Below are 19,247 nucleotides of genomic sequence, written 5' to 3'. Positions count from 1 at the left end.
GGAGCAGCAGAATATGGCTGAGCATAGCTGATTTGTTATGAGTATGATCTTACGTGGTTTGGGCAGTATTTGTTTACATTGGAGTAGATTACTAAAAGGTTTTGGCATATAAGCATTTGTGAATTTCTTTTGACAGAGTTTATTGGAGCCTTCTTCCCTTCTCTCCCCCAAATAAAAATATACTACAGTGGTATTAGCTATGGCAGGATGGCAAGGTAATAACCTAAGTACAGTCATTCAAATGTTAATCTGTAGAGTTAGGTAGACCAAAATAAGATTTTGTCCAGGGGGTTGACCTATATATGCATGGTGGTTCTCTTAAAACCTAGGACAGATCCAATTCCATTTAATTTGCAAGATGTGCCCAATTTTTGTTGTATTGAAATTTTATTTGCTTGAATTGTTAATGACTTGCACAGCATTAGAAAAGTTAGAAACATTTTTTTAGTGCTGGTTAATTTCCATCTTACAAACAAATTTTGGGATCTAGGAGTTTTTTAGATTAACAGTATTACCGAGGAGAACCCAACGGTGAGTTGAATGTTTCTCATCTAAGTAGTTATAAATGCTTTTCTGAGAAAGACCCACTTCTCTTGTTGATCCAAGACTCAAACTGTTTCTTGCCCAAGATGTAGAAGGGACGTACTTGAACCACATACATCCCAGGGACACTTAATGAAAATCCTACCCAAAACACATTTACTTTTAAAATGTGATTCTGTGGAATTCATAGTTGAGGACAGTATTATATAGACAGGCCATGTAATATACTTAGAATAAGCAAGTTCTCAATTCAGTGAATTATTGAGTACTTTACTACCATGTTTGGAAGTTGTTTGGAAATAGAACATCCCAAAGTGATCAGGCTCTTTGTTAAGAGGAATGACTTTTGCTTCCAGTTTGACCTTTGGTCGTTTCCATTTGATAAGGGGGATTACCATGAGAATGTTAATTTTATCAATTTTGAGATTTAATTTAATAGAATTTTAATAAGATGCCTAGAATTTTTATTTTTTTAAGATTTTATTTATTTTTAGAGGGGGGAAGGGAGGGAGAGAAACAATGTGTGGTTGCCTCTTGCACCGCCCGCCCCCCCCCCCCCCGCCCCCCCCACCCCCTTGGGACCTGGCCCGCAGCCCAGGCATGTGCCCTGCCTGGGAATCAAACCAGTGCCTCTTCAGTTCACAGGCCAGCACTCAGTCCACTGAGCCACACCAGCCAGGGCAAAAAATCTTTATTTTTAATATTTATTGATTACCTGCTACTTCATCGGTTGTGTGTTGTAAAAAAAAAAATTAATATTTTATTTGTAAAAACTCCGCTCTTAAAAAAGTCTCCACAATCTAGGGAGGAAAATAGTCATGTACACAAATAATACAACAGAATGAGAGGGAAAGTACTACTAGATGTTGGTCAAATACGGAAGTACTAGTCTTCAACCATTTTTTAAAAGGCACCTGATAAAATCCAGTCCCACTAGAGAGTTTATACTTAATACACAATATGTAAGTTATAAAACAATGGAAAATTGTATTTTAAGCCAAAAAATGCTTTGTGATGGAAATGAGAAACAGGGCCTTGGTTGGGGCCCAGGTCAAGGTTGATATGAACTGTAAAGGGGGCTCTTGGGGAGGATAGATGGAAAATCCTTGAGTGTCTGTCAACAGTTTTAACAGCTGTCACCTGATGCTTCCATATGTTTTTTGGTACTACTAAAAATTTTAATTTTAGTCTTTAGAAGTGACATTTCAATATGAGGTAAAACACTGATTTCCTGGGATTATTTTGCTAGCATTAAGTATACAGAGGCAGGCAGTTCAACAGTTTTTAGACCCACTTAGAGTTAGCACTCTCACCCCATTGATTTTTCAAGAAACAAACAAAACATTTTAGAACTTTCCTGGCTTTCTATGGTGCAGATCATTTGTTTCATTTGGGGTAAAAACAAAAGAGCAAACAGCTTTTAATGTGACTTAAAATGAAATTTAAGTCTGGCTTTAAAAATTCCTTAAACACCAGGGATAATCTTGGCTTTATCAAATTTCTTATTTTTTTAAAAAGTTAGATGGTGAAGATTTGCCATCTGTTATTAATGGGAAAGGCATTCAATTAAGCGATGGGTCAGTCTTCTATGATTCCATTTGTAAAGTTAATTAAGCAGAGCTGTTCTTTCATAGATGTTCCTTATCATTCATAGAACACTTAAAATTTTACATTCTTAGACTAACATTTCACAAGACAGTGAGTTTAATTAAAGATGAAATGTCTGCTAATATTTACTAAACTAGTTCTTTACATTACCTGAGTTTCAGCAATTTTGATGGAGCACTGTTCTGATTGGAAGCAAAGGATGGTTACAATTGAAGAAAAAAATCATTCTGGCCACAAGGGGGAGTAAGAGACTAATTTCCAAATTAATGGGTTCCTATTGCAGCAAAAATAGCCCTGCGTTTGTTTTAGAATTTTAAGAAACCTAGGAAGATAAAGGCTCAGTGGCTTTACAGAATAAAGTGAAAGTTCTGGGGGAAATTCCTCTTAGTGCACAAGGGAATTGTGCAAGACTAGAAATTTGAACTTTCATTTTTACAGATCAGGAAACTGAAGCTTAGAGATTCGGTGACTTCCCATTAGGTCATGCTGTAAGCATTAATAATTTCTGTCCCTTATGGTAGTATTTACTTAGTTATAGATTGAAACATATTTGCTATAATGTACAGTTTTAAGAACGATGTGTTGGAGGTTATCAGAATAAATAACTTTAATTTCATTAGAGGGGATGACTGCAGTTTTAGACTATTTTAGGGTTCTGTACTTAAATGAGAATAACAAGAATTACATTTGAGAGGGCCCTTGTGTTTCTTGTCACCATTTCCTTTTTAATCACTGGGTATTTTTTTGTGCATGATTTGTATGAAAGTGGAATATCTTTTTTTCGTAGCCTCTCTCATCTGTTGTGTTCATAGAAGAGGGGCCATGATAGTCAAAACAGTCAAAAACAGGAGTAGATTATGGAGGCTTTAGTCCTTCCCACTTACATATTTAGTGAGGACAAGTTAAAGGAGACTGTTACTCAACTATATTTTCAAATTGCAGTCCATATATATCTCATTAGTGGTCGATTCTTTTGCATTGGTGTTCTGGAGCTACTTGCTATTTGTTAATGACATTTTATGTACATTTATTTTTGTGAAAATTAAGTTTAACCCTACTTTTTATTTTTAAAATAATTTCAGGGGGTTTTTTTAGTTGGAAAAATATTAGGAAGAACTTCCTACATATCCTTTACCAAATTCCTCAAGTGTTAATCATAATCAGTAAATTAATAAAGTAATTGATAAAATAAACTGTAACCTATGAATTTATTCACAAATATATACCACTCTAATCTCCTAATTCTGGATCAGAATTCAGTCTAGGATCACACTTTGCATTTCATTGTCCTATCTCCTTACTCTCTTTTATTCTGGTCCAGTTTTTCAGTCTTTGCCTTTCATGATTTTGGCACTTTTTCAGCAGTACTGATTTTATACAGTGTCCTTCAATTTGTATTTGTCTGGTGATTCCTCATGATTAAATTCAGATTGTGTATTTTGGGGAAGAATTTCTGGAATTGATACTATGTCCTTGGTGCATCATATTAGGAGGACACATGATATATTCTTGTTACTTAACATTCAGATAGGACATTAGATATCCCAGCTCTAAAACTTGTAGTCTTCCTTTGAAATACATTTCACATTAGTTGGCTCCATGTGTATTCTACTTGGCAAGCCCAAAAGATGACAGCACACAGTGCAGTAATTTGAGTAGCAAGTGGCCATACATTAAGTAGATAGATAGATAGATAGATAGATAGATAGATAGATAGATAGATAGATAGATAGTCCCTGATCTAACTTTGGTCTGAATTAGTTATTTTTTTGACTTTACGATGGTATAAAAGCGATATGCATTCAATAGAAACAATACTTTAAATTTTGATCTTAGGCTACTGATGTGTGGTACAGTAATGATGCTGGGCAGCGGCAGTGAGCCACAGCTCCCAGTCAGGTGTGCAATCACAAGGGTGAACAACCAGCACTCTACAAGATGTGCTTTGTCACCAATGGTTTTTGGATATTGTGTTCTGAGCACATGTAGCATAGGCTAGGCTAAACTGTGATGTTCTCTAGGTTAGACGTATTATGTGTATTTTCAACTTACTGTTTTTTCAGCTTATGATGGGTTTATTGGGATATAACCCCACTGTGTTGAGGAGCATCTGAGAGAGAGTGGTTGGGTGGCAAGTATTTAGTGTGGACACAGTTTCCTGGAATAAAATTGGAAGGGAGATTTTGGATTTCATGCTATAGTGAAAAGAAGATTGAGAGTGCAGGTCATGATTTTGTACTTGAAACTCCTACCAAAATTCAGGCCTCCTAACTTGCAAATTTGCCCTGCTTTGCTGCCTCAGCCTATCCTCCCATGCTATCTCTGATGGATGTTTATGTCTCCTTTTCCCTCCTCCTTCACTGTTATTATATGGAATCCTAGAGCTTATCCAAGCATTCTGAAAGCATATTAGGCTATACCTAGTCTGCTTCTTGGCTGCTGTTTCTGAATATTTGTGCTTAGTACAGTGTATATAATTTTTGAGCAATTTCTTAAGATTTCTGAGAAGAACATTGAATATTTTTTATTATCTAACATACAATATCAACTTCAGTAATTTTTATGTTTTATCTTAACCATTTAGAAGTTTGGTAGGATGATGAACCCTTGATAGTCTTCAGCATGCTGACCTAAGATTCTTCTCCTTTACTCTCTTAAGATACTTCTAAGTTTCCTGTTATATTTAAATGTTTAAATTATGCCTATAATTCAACCTGGGGTTTAACACTTGAATGCCTAAAATGTGTCTTTAAGGAGCCAAAAAGAGGTTAAAATGCATATATATGTAAAAACGTTAGGTACAAAATCATAATTTCATTTTAAATTATACTTGCTCTGAATAATAATTTAGATGTTAAAAAGATTAGGATATTACGTAAAAAAAAATTAAAACTGACATCCTGTCACCTGAGAGGTAGTCTGATTTAAGCGTTTTCTTATCTTGGAAATTTGCATTCTCTCCTTGAAGAACATAACTTGAGTGGGATCATACACAAGCTATCCTGTCATGTCACTTTAAGGAAAAGAGATCGTATTTAATGATAAAATTCAAGCTTTGAAACAAAAGTGAGAATTTTCGCAAACTTGTAATGCCATCTTGATCTGACAAGTTTCTAAAAAGTTTTTATGAGTATAAAGTGATTTTGAGACCAAAAACTTATAAACCATAAATATGGAGCATTCATTGTTACTACTAGTTGTGTTTTTTGTTTGTTTTTGTAGAAAGGGTACTATGGCCATTTACTTGGTTAGTGTACCCAAGTAACCATTTATTTGGTTAGTCTTGTGTGTTGTATCTACTACTACTGTTTCCCTTTACAGATAAGAAACCTGAATTTTGGTCAAGGCGACACAGCTAGTAAGCAGTTAACTGGGATTTGAATTTAGGCAGTAAGGCAGCCTGTCTCCATAGTCTGTGCCCTTTACAAGTCTGCTGTAAAAAGAATAAGTATCTTTTGTCCTTTGATACAATTTAATCCTGTGTTTTTTGAGACAAAATTTTGTGTGCGGTATTTCACCACTCTTACAAATAATATATTAGTTATACAAATATTAGATTACTTAACCCAAAGTAAAGTACTAAAATTCAGAGTAAAAAAATCACTAAAGCTGATTATTTTGTTGTTCAGATTCCCATATCTTATATTTACATGTAAGTAAGAATACCCGCTCTGTGTCAGCTGTGATTGGTGCTTTCTGGTTTATACCCTTCATTTAGACTTAATAGCAGCCTTTTGAAGTAGATTTTCATTTTAATCACTTTATAGATGAAGAAATTAAGGCCCTGAGAGATTGGCTTGCCTGAGATCTCAAAACTGATGACTGGAATTCAAAGTCTGCCTAATTTTAGAGTTTATACAGTTTTTCTCACACCAAGCTATTGCTCCAAGAAATGCCACTGGTTCAGACAGCATTTTGGTGTTTCTCATGGTTTCTAGTCTGTTACCTAAGATTTGATGTTTTACGCTTCCTGTTTTAGGCTGTGATCATACTAAAGGACCAGTGAAAGGAGATATCACTTGAACAGAGGTAGATTTTCAGTTTATAAACCTTTCATTAGAAATAATTTGTCCATAATCAGGATTGGATGTTTGATTTCCTATTAGTGGGAACAGGTTGAGCCTACCGCAGGAAGGGCTGTCAGAATGAGATGACCTGTCAGTTCATGTTGTTCCTGAATTCTAAAACAAAGCATTGATGTTATATATAAACCATGTTTGAATCAAGGCATGTGTTATAAAAGAACTATTGTTAATATAGTCTGCCCTGGGTAGTTTGACTGGATTAGGGGTGGGAGGAAATCACTACTTGACCCTGTTATATCAGTTGTGTTGGGTTGGCCAAAAAGTCTATTCTATTACGTTCTTATGTCATGAAAGATATTTTTCATTTTCACCAATAACATTGATTTGTATGTTTTGAGTATGTTGCCTCTCTCCTGCTGTTGGCCTCTAGTGCGTAGAGACCAGGTGTGCTGCTAAACATCTTCCAATGCATAAGACAGCTCCATAACAAAGAATTATTTAGCCAAAATGTCAATAGTACCAAGAAACTTCACAAACTACTTTTGACATGTTCAGTCAGAGCACCTTCTGCACACACTGCACAAATCTTTTTTGTGTGTTTCAGTTGTGTTTTTACCTTCCTTGAAATAATAAAGCATAATACGCCAAAAATGTTGCCTATTCCATCTTCAGTATTAAAATGGCTTGACAAAAATTGACGAATTTTGATGGTTTGTGTTTTTTTTTAATGTACGCTAATATGATAGCGGTCACAACACAATCTTAACGAAATCGTTTCTAATGAATATAAAGATAGCTAAACACTATTAGAGCCATAGCACAGAAAAACGGTAACGGGCTTTTTGGCTAACCCATTATCAATGTTGTAGGAAGAAAAATCTATTATCACTAAGATCTGTAGCCTCACATAATTTTATTTTACTTGTTGATTAGACTAAGTAAGGTTCAGTGCCCTGTCTTCCAAATCATGAATTTAGCTCTGGGTTATGAACCATTTACCATGAACCAGAGGTATTGGATATGGGCTTTGGAATATTCATCAGCTCTAATTCAGCAAATTAATCTTAGGTATTTTTGAAAATGTTGGCCATAATATCTTTAGGAAGATAGTGGCTGTGTTTAACAAAAAAAATTTTTTAATTGCTTTAGGAAATACGGTGAATTTTTAAGTCAAATTACATTTCATCAAGGTTCATGCTGATGAACTTTGTAGCTTCAGTTCCATGACTGTAAGATGTTTATAAATATTGTGTTTGACTTTTCCATTGTAAATTACATTCAGATTAGAAAGTTAATATACTATATTATATGAAGAATTTTACAAGTGGAAGGGATATCAGCAGTCAGCCTAACCTTTGTTGAAGTTGTGGCAGGACCTTGTCCACACTTCATGTACAATGCTAAGTATCCCTTTTAAATTCAGATTTTTACATTGTCCCAGAGTGGTCGTTACATTCATTGTACTATGGTAAATGAATTGAATTTAGGAAATTGCATTGTATACTTAGTGGGATATTCTCTCTCAAGTTTTGTATATCTTGAAAATAGCTGCTGTTAGTCCTTTCCCTCTTCCATTTTCTATTTTGTTTGCTCCCAGTTTTTTTCTTGTTACCGCTACTTTTTCTGATAAGTGTTTTCTTTTTCCCTTTGTTCTTATTTTACCTATATTTGCCTCTTTTTTTCTGGCTTCCAAATCTGGACAATTGAGCTTCTGTTTTTCTTTGGTCAATTTGACAAATTAACATACTCAATTACCTGTTAAGTCTTACAATTAACTTAATTCAGTGAACTCTATCTTTTATATCTTTCATTAGAGTTTAATGAGACCATCTGATTTAGGAATATTCTCTACAGAACATCCAAGTGATTCTTTCATTTCTCAGCAAAATCTCTATAAGAGTGAAACTCACTATCTGCCTGAGTAGCCTGTTCAAGCTTGGACCATTCATATAAGTTTTCTCATATTGAGCAGACATGTGCCTCTTGGTAAACTTAACTAATCTTGTCTTCTGCAGTCATTCATACATAGTGTTTGAATCTTCATGACAGTTTCTAGTTTCCTCATCATTTTTGCTTGCTTTCCTGGATACTCTCCAGTTTGAAAATGCCTGTCTTGGTACGTTTAAAAAAAACCAACAACAACGCACTCTAGATTTGGTCTTGTATGCCCAGTGTAGAAGTGAATCATTTTCTTTAACTTCCTAATTTTATTAGTATTTTGGAATCACATCCTTTTTAGTAGACATAACACCCAGAGAAAATGTAAGAGTAGTAGTACAGGTCGGATTGCCTAGATAGAGTTGTATCTTCACAAGTTAACTGTGGTTTTAAACACAGTGAATTATATTGCTGGCTCCTTTGTCTTTTATAAGAGATAATTGTTGTTTCTACCTCATAGGTAAAGTTACGGAAAGATCAAATTAAATAGTTCATATAAAATGCTTAATTGAAGTGTCAAAATATCATGTTTGTTACTGAAATGATGTTATGGGTTTTTTTTCTGATTTGTCTATTGCATAACAAACCAATCAAAACTTAGTAACTTAGAGCAATATTCTTGTGATTCTGTGGATTGCCTCGACTTTGTTGGCCAGTTCTTCACATAGTATTGGCTGAGGTCACTCATTGCTCTGCATTCAGCTGGGGCTGAAATAACCAATTGGCTTTGCTTGATAACATCTGTCTAGACTGGAGCTGACTTGGCCTTTCTCTCCAGCAGGGTAGTTTGACTTTTGGGATGCTGGCTCGGGGCCCCAAGAGAGCAAAAGGGGAGGTTGCCAGTCCTCTTAAGGGTTAGGCCCAGAACTGGAACTGCAGTCACTTCCGCCCCATTCTGTTTGTCAGAGCAAGTCAACAAAGTAAGCTCAGACTCTGGGGAAAGGAAATAAATTCTACTTCTTGACAGGAGGAGGAATGGCCTGCAGGAGAATAGGGTTGACAGGGGAATTGGTGGAGCCATCTTTGGAAGACAGTCTACCACAGTTCTGTTTTTTCCTAATTAGCTTTCTGAACTAATGTGTTAGTCCCTTTAATCTTTAATCAAGTCTTTCTTGCTTTTTATTTTTCAAATCTTAATGGTTCTTAGCATTATGTAATTGGAAGATTTGATAGAGGTATGCCATTTACCCTTTCTCAACTTCTTTTATTTTTAACAGCTTTATGGAGGTATAATTGACATACAAAGAACTACACATATTTAATGTGTACAGTTTAATGAGTTTGTTTCCTTAGTTTTTTTAAAAAAAATTTATTTTTCCACTTGGTTTACATTCAGTATTATTTTGTATTAGTTTAAGGCATAGTGATTAGTCAACTCCCCAACCTCCCTATCCCTGATCAACTTACATAGTCATCATTTTACCAGAAACATTTGCCATGATTGATACTTGGTCTGTTTGTCCATAATTAGGCCAATAAACAGCCTGACTATTGTTATCCCAACCTTTTTGTTACTTGTAGGTTCTGGTTAATAGATTTAGTATTATTTTTTTGTTGTTGTTCTTTTAATTGATGCAATAACTAATTTGGTGTTCACCTTGGAAGAAGATGTGTTTACCTACTGTTTTAAAAATTCTCTGTGTGAGTTTACCTTTGTGTAAAGCAGCATTTTTGGGGATACAGAAATTACTACTCATACAAGATGGATTGCTAATTCTCATAACATTTATTGGCACCTTTTCTAAATAACTTATACAAGTTTCCTGATGTATACTTCAAAGTTTTACGTCTTTTAAATGATTCACCCTTAACTATCTGCATGTTGGTGGCCTGCATCTTTACATATATAGAGTGGGTTAATGTAATTGAAAATTGAGGACATGACTAAGCAGTGTTACTCTTAGTTTCAGTTGTCTTCCCTGCTAGACCACTTATCCACAAACTAGAGACAGTCTTGCTCACCATTATAGTCTCAGTACCTAGCACAGTGGCATTTAAAATGAATTTGGAGAATAAGTGAATGTACAAAATGTTGAAGCTGTAAAATATGAAATAGAAATGCCTAAGTAGAGAATGGATTTCAGACTGGGCTTAGCTATTACTGCTTATGTTATTTGAAAATATCTTCAGTATCTTAATATCATAAATATATGTAAATGAGCCAGAGAGCAGAGTTCATAATTGAATTGTATGTGAAGCCTTCTTTAAATTTATATATTTTCACCCATTATTTAATTTGAAGTTATTTTTGAATTCTAGTTAATCACATTACACTGCTCCTTGTTACACTTCATAGTTTAATTTTTAGCTTAGCCAATCAAAAAAGAATTTGCCTTAAAAGTGTGAAGTTGCCACAGCTTAAACTTAGACTGGTTCAAAAGTCACTGTGCTATATATCATGTCCCGTAGTTGAGTGAATAATGTGTTACACTAAAAGGGCCTGCTCATTTGTTTCTAGTTTTTTAGATTTTATTTATTTTTAGAGAAGGAGGGGAAAGGGAGCAAAACATCTCTATGTGGTTGCCTCTCACGCCCCCACTACTGGGGACCGGGCCCACAACCCAGGCCTGTGCCCTGACTGGGAATTGAGCTGGCAACCCTTTGGTTCGCAGGCTGGTGGTCAGTCCACTGAGCACACCAGCCAGGGCTCATTTGTTTCTTAAGTGGGGAGAAAAAAACAAAACCCCACTTGTTGTATTAAATGGAACCATCTTTTTCTGTGTGAAGCAGACCCCCAAAGAGCAGCCATGGTGGTCAAAGTGTGTTCATGCCCCAAAGAGCATGTTGTTCAAAGGACAGAATACTTGAGGCTGAGAGACCTTTGAATATGAAGGTATGGGTATGGTGTTTATAACAGCAATTTTGTTATCCTAATCAAAGTACCCTTCTGATTTCAGGCCAGTAGTTTTAAATACTGGTTAATCACAGGGGACATTTCTGTCACCCTCGTTTCGTTTTTTAAATACAGTACAGCTTAGCCTTACTGCCACATTGGCCACTACTCACTTCATCTGGGTTTCTGTAGCTTACTTACCTCTGACAAAGGAGGGAGAAGGTGAGTTAAATCCTATTTATACCCACTCACCATTGGAAAATAACAATGGGGTAAACAATACAAAGTTAAAGTTGTTATTTAAAAAGCATTTTTTAAATATTATATTGCATATGAAAGTGACTGCCAGAAGAATAGAAACCAAAGATTTTAGATACCCTTTTTCCTTGTAAAAATTGACTTGTTTAGGGCTAGCCCCAGTTGAAGACTGACTTTCACCTTGATTTTTAAAGTATATTTAGTAAGGGGAAATGAGTGATGAGATTGTTTTGTTTAAACATTTTCCTAATTCTACTGGAATTTTTTTCCCATTAAGAGGAAAAAAAATCACTAGGTTATTGTTTCTTCTCCCCCTAATATGCTGATCTCATTTTTGCTTAAAATCAATTATAGAATATACTTACTAGCATGTTAGGATTAAAATTAGTTGAGATTTTTTGTTTTTTTTTTAGTTAGAAGCTTTCTCTCTTTGGAGTGATTTCTAGACATATATCTTATTAGCTAGAAATCCCTTTAGTGAAATTAAAGGTTTACTCTTCAGAACTGTAATTTTCATAAGTCTACCACTGTGTTGGTTAAGAAAAATAAAACTTCAAAGGTCTTTATGTGTTGTGAGGTGTTCCTTGAATTGTGTTCTTATAAATGAAGTTAATTTTATTTTCTCCGTCATGGACTCTGGTAGTTTTTACTATATTATTAATTTCTGCTCAAGTCATATTCCTCTAAAGTCCCAAAAGATTCATGAATCTCTTACATTTTTTTCCTTTGTAATATTATGACTACCTTGAAAATGGTAGAATATAGTATTTTCTACTTTGCCACCTTGCTAGAAAATGTTAGAACTACCACTGAAACATGAAGTCTGTATTAGCATGTAAACAGATTATACTATGGAAGGGGGGAGAGTAATATTCAAAAGTATGAACGTTAAATAATAAACTGAACACACTGACTTCAAATTTTAAGTGTTGCTGTCTAAAGCATTCTTTTTTTTTTTCCCTTTTGCCCACAAATTCACGAGCCTGCTACATTCAACAATTATTGGTGATGACTATATTAAAACTTTATAACTTAGGCTATTTTTCTATGCTGTTAAGAAATACAGATTCTTTTAGTTTTGTGGTTTTTTCTTATTATTACTTTCTTTTCTTCCCAAGTCTCTCTTGGAAAAGTTCTTGATCCCCAATGCTTCACAAGCAGAGAGCAAAGTCTTCTATTTGAAAATGAAAGGAGACTACTACCGTTACTTGGCTGAGGTTGCTGCTGGGGACGACAAAAAAGGTATGCTGTGTTTCTAACCTGTTTGTTGAACTTGTATAAAATAATATTATGGAAGTGGTCTCTTTCTAAAGCATAAGCAGGTTTTTATGGGGGTGGGGTTGGTCGTTGTTGCCCTTTTTTTAAGATTTTATTTATTTTTAGAGGGGAAAGGAGGGAGATGGGGAGAGTGAGGAGTATCAGGGTATGAGAGACACATCAATTGGTTGCCTCCACACACCCCCAACTGGGGACCTGGCCCTCAATCCAGGCATGTGCCCTGACTAGAAATGGAACCAGCGACCTTTCATTTTGCTGGCTGCAGCTCAGTCAACTGAGCCACACCAGCCAGGGTTTTTTGTTGCTTTTTAATTGCTTAAAGTACTAAATGGAGAACAGTAATACGCTTTCTTTCTCTATTTTTTTTTTTTTTTGTTCAAGTCCTGAGACTATATATCTACTGTCCAAATGTATGCTTGCAGAAAAGCCAGCTTTGTGCACAGGAATGTTTCATGATAGTTTTCAGAAACCAGTCACAGCATAATTGACAGCAGTGCAAACTAATCAAATGTAATAACGAGATGATTACAGAATGATGTTTGTCTTGACATTGACCAATAGCTAGTATGGTGGTCTGGAAGAAGCTTGTTTTTTAAATTAAATAACTTCATTCAATTAAGGTTGCTACAGCTTAATATTTTATAGGATATTGTTGGATATTAAAGGTTTGACTTGAGGGATGGAGGTGAAGTGCAAGTTTTATTCAGTACATTTTGATGTGTTTTATTATCCAGGGATTGTGGATCAGTCACAACAAGCATACCAAGAAGCTTTTGAAATCAGCAAAAAGGAAATGCAACCAACACATCCTATCAGATTGGGTCTGGCCCTTAACTTCTCTGTGTTCTATTATGAGATTCTGAACTCCCCGGAGAAAGCCTGTTCTCTTGCAAAGACTGTATGTATTTTACCTCTTATATGGAAATATAATGATCGTTACTACTTGAGCACTGAAATGTACTTTTTTAAATCATAGGCTTTTGATGAAGCCATTGCTGAACTTGATACATTAAGTGAAGAGTCATACAAAGACAGCACGCTAATAATGCAATTACTGAGAGACAACTTGACAGTAAGTACATAATAGCATCATTAATGGTTAATGTGGTTGAAGAGGTGTTGTGTAGATTACTACAAGGAATATTTTTGCTTTTTTTTTCTGATTAAATACAAGATCTATCTGCTGTTAAATAAGACTGGCAGAAAAGTAAAACATCTTATGTACAGAAACTGAAATATTAGACCAAAGACTAAAAATGTAAAATTTCATTAGTTAAATATTTATTTTTAAAATAATTTTGTCCAGGTTTGATTTCTGGTAAGAGTACATATCTAGGTTGCAGATTTGATCCCTGGTCAGGGCCTGTACAGGAAATAGCCAATCAATGTTTCTCTTTCTCTCTCCCTTCCTCGCTCTAAAAATCAATGAACGTATCCTCAGGTGAGGATTAATAATAATAAATAAAATAAAAATAATTTTGTTATCCATGACTTTCAACTTTTAAACATGTAGACCATTTTATTTTCTATTCCAATCTGGGTAATTCCTTTTCTTCCCCTCCATTTTAGTCACAGAGAGCTTGGCTTTTAGCATCATAAGTATATTGACGTTCTATTTATGTTTAAGTTCCATTAAAAAGTTTTATTGACTACAAATAACCTCCATATTTATACAGCTATGGTAGGGGGTTAACAACTTTGCTTACAAAATTTCAGATACTTTGCAGAATCCAAATAGGAATCTGCTTTGCCTAGTCTGTTTATAAAAAATCCTGATTATCTTTGGTATACTCCAGACAAAAAAAAGACCACATTGCCCTTACCACACTAAATTGACAGTAATTCCTTAATTATGTTAACTGTCTTAGTAGTGTTCAAAATCTAGTTGTCTATTTTTCATAAAATCCACACATTGTAGTTTGTTGATACATCTCTCTGGTCCCATAGGTTTTCCCATTCTTCTCCAGATAAGTTACCAAGTATCTGCTGTGTGCCAGGGTAGATAGCTAGGAATGAAGATTATAGTTTAGTGCTACTGGTTTTTCTTTTTCTCTTGGGGACTGTAAGTTATTTTATACATTTCACTTCAGCCTTATTCTAGTCCATTGCCAATTTCCTGAACCAGTTCTACATGTCGAATATTCTCCACAGAGAGTTCTTAAGCAGTATTGTATTCTTGTTTATTATTACTAAACACTTATTTTAGTAAGTGTAATTAGGGGCCACCTACAAACCTGTGAGATTTTTATTTTAAGAAAATAAGCCATGGTTTCTCTAAAAATGAACCTTTTTATATCAAATGAAAGAAGCACTTCAATTTGCTAGCTAATTTTAATAGTTGTTTTTTTGTTGTTGTTGTTGGTTTGGTTTTTTTGTGTGTGTTTTCCCTGTTTGAAGTGGTGAGATACTTGTCATTCTAAAAGTCAGAACGTGAGACCTGTTTACTATGTTGTATTGTCATCACTTTTTGAGAGGGCCTGATCTGAAATGTCACTATAACATGAAGAGTTTTTTGTAACAAATGAGTGAGGAAAAAAAAACTTAAGGTTCTGATTCTATCACAACTATTTATTGTATGTCTTCTCCATGAGCCTTGGTAGTGTCATCTCTGATTGTTATAGGTTGATTTGATCTGTTGTTTGTCAAGTAAGTAATTTTTTCCCACACTTCCTAGTCCTTGGGATCTGGTTGACCAGATATCATCAACATTAACTCTGGGAAGTATGTCTTGTAGCAGATTTTTTTCATGTTTATATGTAAACATCAATAATCCTTGAAGGATACAACTGGAAAGAGATACAGAAAACAATCTCATTTTATCTTACAAAATTCCCTCTTTTAATGGGAGCACACAGGCTTCCAGAAGTCGGTTAACTATTTGACCTTGGAAGAAGTCTCCTTCCCAGGCCACAGATATACTTGGTTAATAAGTAAAACCAATAGATGAGTTTGGGGATAGAAAAATGTTTAGATTTTTTCCATTTAGTTTTTCAGTGTATAAGCAATAAGAAATTTAAAGTCATCTTGAGTCGATTCTTTCATAATTATCTCTGAATTACAGAATGGTAAGACTTGGAGAAAATACTAATATTTAAAGCAGCTGAAATAACTTTTCAACCTGCTGAAAACCTGTAACATTAATGAAAAAAATTAATAGAATCCGTAATGTTACCACTATGGGACAATTCATTTTTTACCTCTTAGAAGATTTGGTTTCTGACCATACTGGTTTGTGTTCAGCTTTTTATTTTGAATTAGACAAATTCATAAAAGTGTATTTTTTTAAGCTCAAAATATTAGAAAAGCTAAATTTGTATTTTAGTTCAGTATCCTGGCTCTTGAATTTCATGAAGTGTGGGGGTTCTCTTTGGAGTAGGAGTCTAAGTTCTACCAGGGGGAAGCAGTGAGCCTGAGCATCTTGAACATAAGGCAAATTATATGACTCTGGTTTAGTTGCTCTGAACTTGTACATCCATCTCTCATTGGAGCTATTCAGGACAGCCTAATATTCTGGTAGCTTCTACTTTCTCTTTACTTTGATGAATAACCAAGAGTTTCCTGTATTTGACTTTGTTATTTGATGGCATCTCTGCTTACCAATTTTACAAAATAATTAGGGAGAAAGTAAATCTATTATACTGAGGTGTTTTTACTTTGAAATTATCTTCAGTACTGCCCTTTGTTTTTTTTTTTTTTTAAAAAAGAAAGCCTTTTAACAAAAACCACAATTACATTCTGGTACCTTGGCATAATTATTAAGATTCCCCGCCCCCGCAACTGACACATGCTGAAAAAAATTTTTTTTTCCTTTTTACCAGTTGTGGACATCGGATACCCAAGGAGATGAAGCTGAAGCAGGAGAAGGAGGAGAAAATTAACCGGCCTTCAAACTTCTGTCTGCCTCATTTTAAAATTTACACAGTAGACCATTTGTCATCCATGCTGTCCCACAAATAGTTTTTTGTTTACGATTTATGACAGGTTTATGTTACTTCTATTTGAATTTCTTATTTCCCATGTGGTTTTTATGTTTAATATTAGGGGAGTAGAGCCAGTTAATATTTAGGGAGTTATGTTTTCATCTTGAGGTGGCCAATATGGGGATGTGGAATTTTTATACAAGTTATAAATGTTTGGCATAGTACTTTTGGTACATTGTGGCTTCACAAGGGCCAGTGCTAAAATTCTTCCATGTCTAAGTAAAGAAAACTGCCTACATATTGGTTTGTCCTTGTGGGGAAAAAAAGGGATAATTGGTTCCAGTCATAGGTGTGGTTGTTGTGGGTACTTAAAGTTTTGGAGCACTTAGGGGGCTGTAGTAGAAATGGATGTCCTATGGATAACACATGTTGAACCATGTGTGTATCTGTGGAATACTCAATCTTGATGTGCACACCTTTAACTACAGCTGCAGAAGTGTTCCTTTAGTTGTGACCCAACTTACTCTGGATAAGGGCAGAAACGGTTCACATTCCATTATTTGTAAAGTTACCTGCTGTTTGCTTTCATTATTTTTTGCTACACTCATTTGTATTTAAATGTTTTAGGCAACCGAAGAACAAATGTACAAGATGCAGTAAATGAATTGCTTGATATTCATTACTTTATGTATATCAAGTACAGCAGTAAAACAAAAAAAAAAAAACCCATGTATTTAACTTTTTTAGGTTTTTTTCCCGCTTTTGTGATTTTTTTTTTTTGTTTTGATACTTGCCTAACATGCATGTGCTGTAAAAATAGTTAACAGGGAAATAACTTGAGATGATGGCTAGCTTTGTTAATGTCTTATGAAATTTTCATGAACAATCTAAGCATAATTGTTAAGAACACGTGTATTAAGTTCATGTAAGTGGAATAAAAGTTTTATGAATGGACTTTTCAACTACTTCTCTACAGCTTTTCATGTAAATTAGTCTTTTGGTTCTGAAACTTCTCTAAAGGAAATTGTACATTTTTGGAAATTGATTCCTTATTCCCTCTTGGCAGCTAATGGGCTTTACCAAGTTTAAATACAAAGTTTATCATAACAAACTACTACTAATAGAACTACTGTTCCCAACCACATCCCATGCTCCTCCCCCCTGCCCCCCCCCAAACCCCCCTGGGAAGAAAAGGTAATTTTTTTTTTTTTTTAAGAGGTGGGATTGATTAGAAAAAAGGTAATGTGTTCCATTTAAAATTTTAGTATATGACATTTTCTAACTTTGGAAGTCAAATGTTCTTGGCCCATCATGACATTGGGTAGCATTAACTAAGTTTTGTGCTTCCAAATCACTTGTTTTTAAGAATTTCTTGATACTCTTATAGCCTGCCTTTCTATTTGTCAGGGGCACAGGATTACCTTTTTTAGCTTTCTCTCGTCACCAACCATTCCTACTTGGTGGCCATGTACTTCAGAAAAAAGGCCGCATGATCTTTCTGGCTCCACTCAATGTCTAAGGGATACCCTGCTTCCTTTGCTTGCATCCCACAAACTATTTCCCTTACCCTATTTACTGCATCAAGTCTCCTTAGTTGATGAGGTGGTGTTACCTCCCTGTAAAACTCTACCTATCCTGAAAGGTCTGTCATTGGCTGCTTTAAAAATCCTTCTTCCTCTTTTCTTTAAATAAAGGGGCTAAGTTATACCCAAAGCTCACCCTACAGACTATATTTCCTCAGTACCTTGCAAAAACACCAAACAAAAATACCATTTTAAAAGAGGTGTATTTTTTTTTTTCTTTTAGAATGTAAGCTCCTCAAGAGCAGGGACAATGTTTTCTTGTATGTTCTATTGTGCCTAGTACACTGTAAATGCTCAATAAATATTGATGATGGGAGGCAGTGAGTCTTGATAATAAGGGTGAGAAACCAAAATCCCAAACACTATTTTGTTGTTTGTTTTATTATGACCTCAGATTAATTGGTAAATATCAGCTTTTGGGGACAGTTGTCTCAAATATTCAATTAAAAGTGCAATGGAGGCCTTGGGGTTTCCTTTTCAAGGAGAAAAGATCTCATGCCTTTGGGACAACATCATAATGCATCTTCACTCACAGCTCTTTTTTTTTTTTTCCCCCCCTTGATTCTCCTGACCTCCAGGCCAAGGACATGAAATAATCCATAGTTTAGGAGAATTAAGCTAGACTGAGGAGATGGATCTCATTCAAGTTAAATTATAAGTAAAATCTAAAGCTTGTCACATATGCATATTTATGTGTGTCAGTCATCTAAACTAGTTTGATTCTGAAATAAATTGTGATAATACATTAATAATAGGTGTTCATATGTTTCTACGTAGTAGTTCCCAATAGATGACTCCAACCTGGGATTTTTTTTTTTTTTTTTTTTTTTTTTTTTTTTGCCTTGGATTTGAAAAATAAAATTTTTGTAATTTATTTCTTTAATTGTCCCAAATTCAGGCTTCATGTCTGTTTTTGTTATGTAACATGTAGCTCCAGGAGTTTGGAGAACTCAACGTGTGTGTGTGTGTGTGTATGTATGTGTGTGTGTAGCATTGGAATTGTTAAATATGTATGTATACTCAATTTAGAGATGTCCTTTGAGAGTAGAGCAGCAGTGTGATCAGTTGAAAGTATGACTTTGCTGCAGCTCTAGCCTGTGGTCTTGGCTTTTTAAAATAGCTGTTACTTTGTTCTATAAAGATCATGGAAATGTCAGGGTGGGCTGGTTCAACAGGATTAAAAGTTTTCAGGTGGTTTAACTATAGGGGTTCAACTTTTCTTCTGTCTTCCATCCAAAATAGTCATCAATCCTGCCTTGGC

General features: G+C 34.9%; 1 protein-coding gene across 2 annotated transcripts in view; it reads left to right on the top strand.

Annotated features, from left to right (window-relative positions):
• YWHAZ (tyrosine 3-monooxygenase/tryptophan 5-monooxygenase activation protein zeta) overlaps positions 1-18,302 on the top strand; it is a 28,864-nt gene extending 10,562 nt beyond the window's left edge. For both annotated transcript variants that reach the window (XM_054590322.1, XM_054590323.1), the window contains exons 3-6: positions 12,324-12,447; positions 13,218-13,381; positions 13,460-13,555; positions 16,302-18,302. In XM_054590322.1, coding sequence (XP_054446297.1) covers positions 12,324-12,447; positions 13,218-13,381; positions 13,460-13,555; positions 16,302-16,361 — 444 coding nt within the window. In that variant the 3' untranslated portion in view covers positions 16,362-18,302. The remainder of the gene's footprint in view (positions 1-12,323; positions 12,448-13,217; positions 13,382-13,459; positions 13,556-16,301) is intronic.
• Positions 18,303-19,247: the final 945 nt, after the last annotated feature.

Source organism: Pteronotus mesoamericanus, unplaced genomic scaffold (genome assembly GCF_021234165.1).
Source record: "Pteronotus mesoamericanus isolate MK-2021 breed Mesoamerican mustached bat unplaced genomic scaffold, CSHL_Meso_final scaffold_174, whole genome shotgun sequence".
NCBI lineage: Eukaryota > Metazoa > Chordata > Mammalia > Chiroptera > Mormoopidae > Pteronotus > Pteronotus mesoamericanus.
The sequence above is the reverse complement of the archived record's forward strand: the minus strand, read 5'-3'. Positions and strand labels throughout refer to the sequence as shown.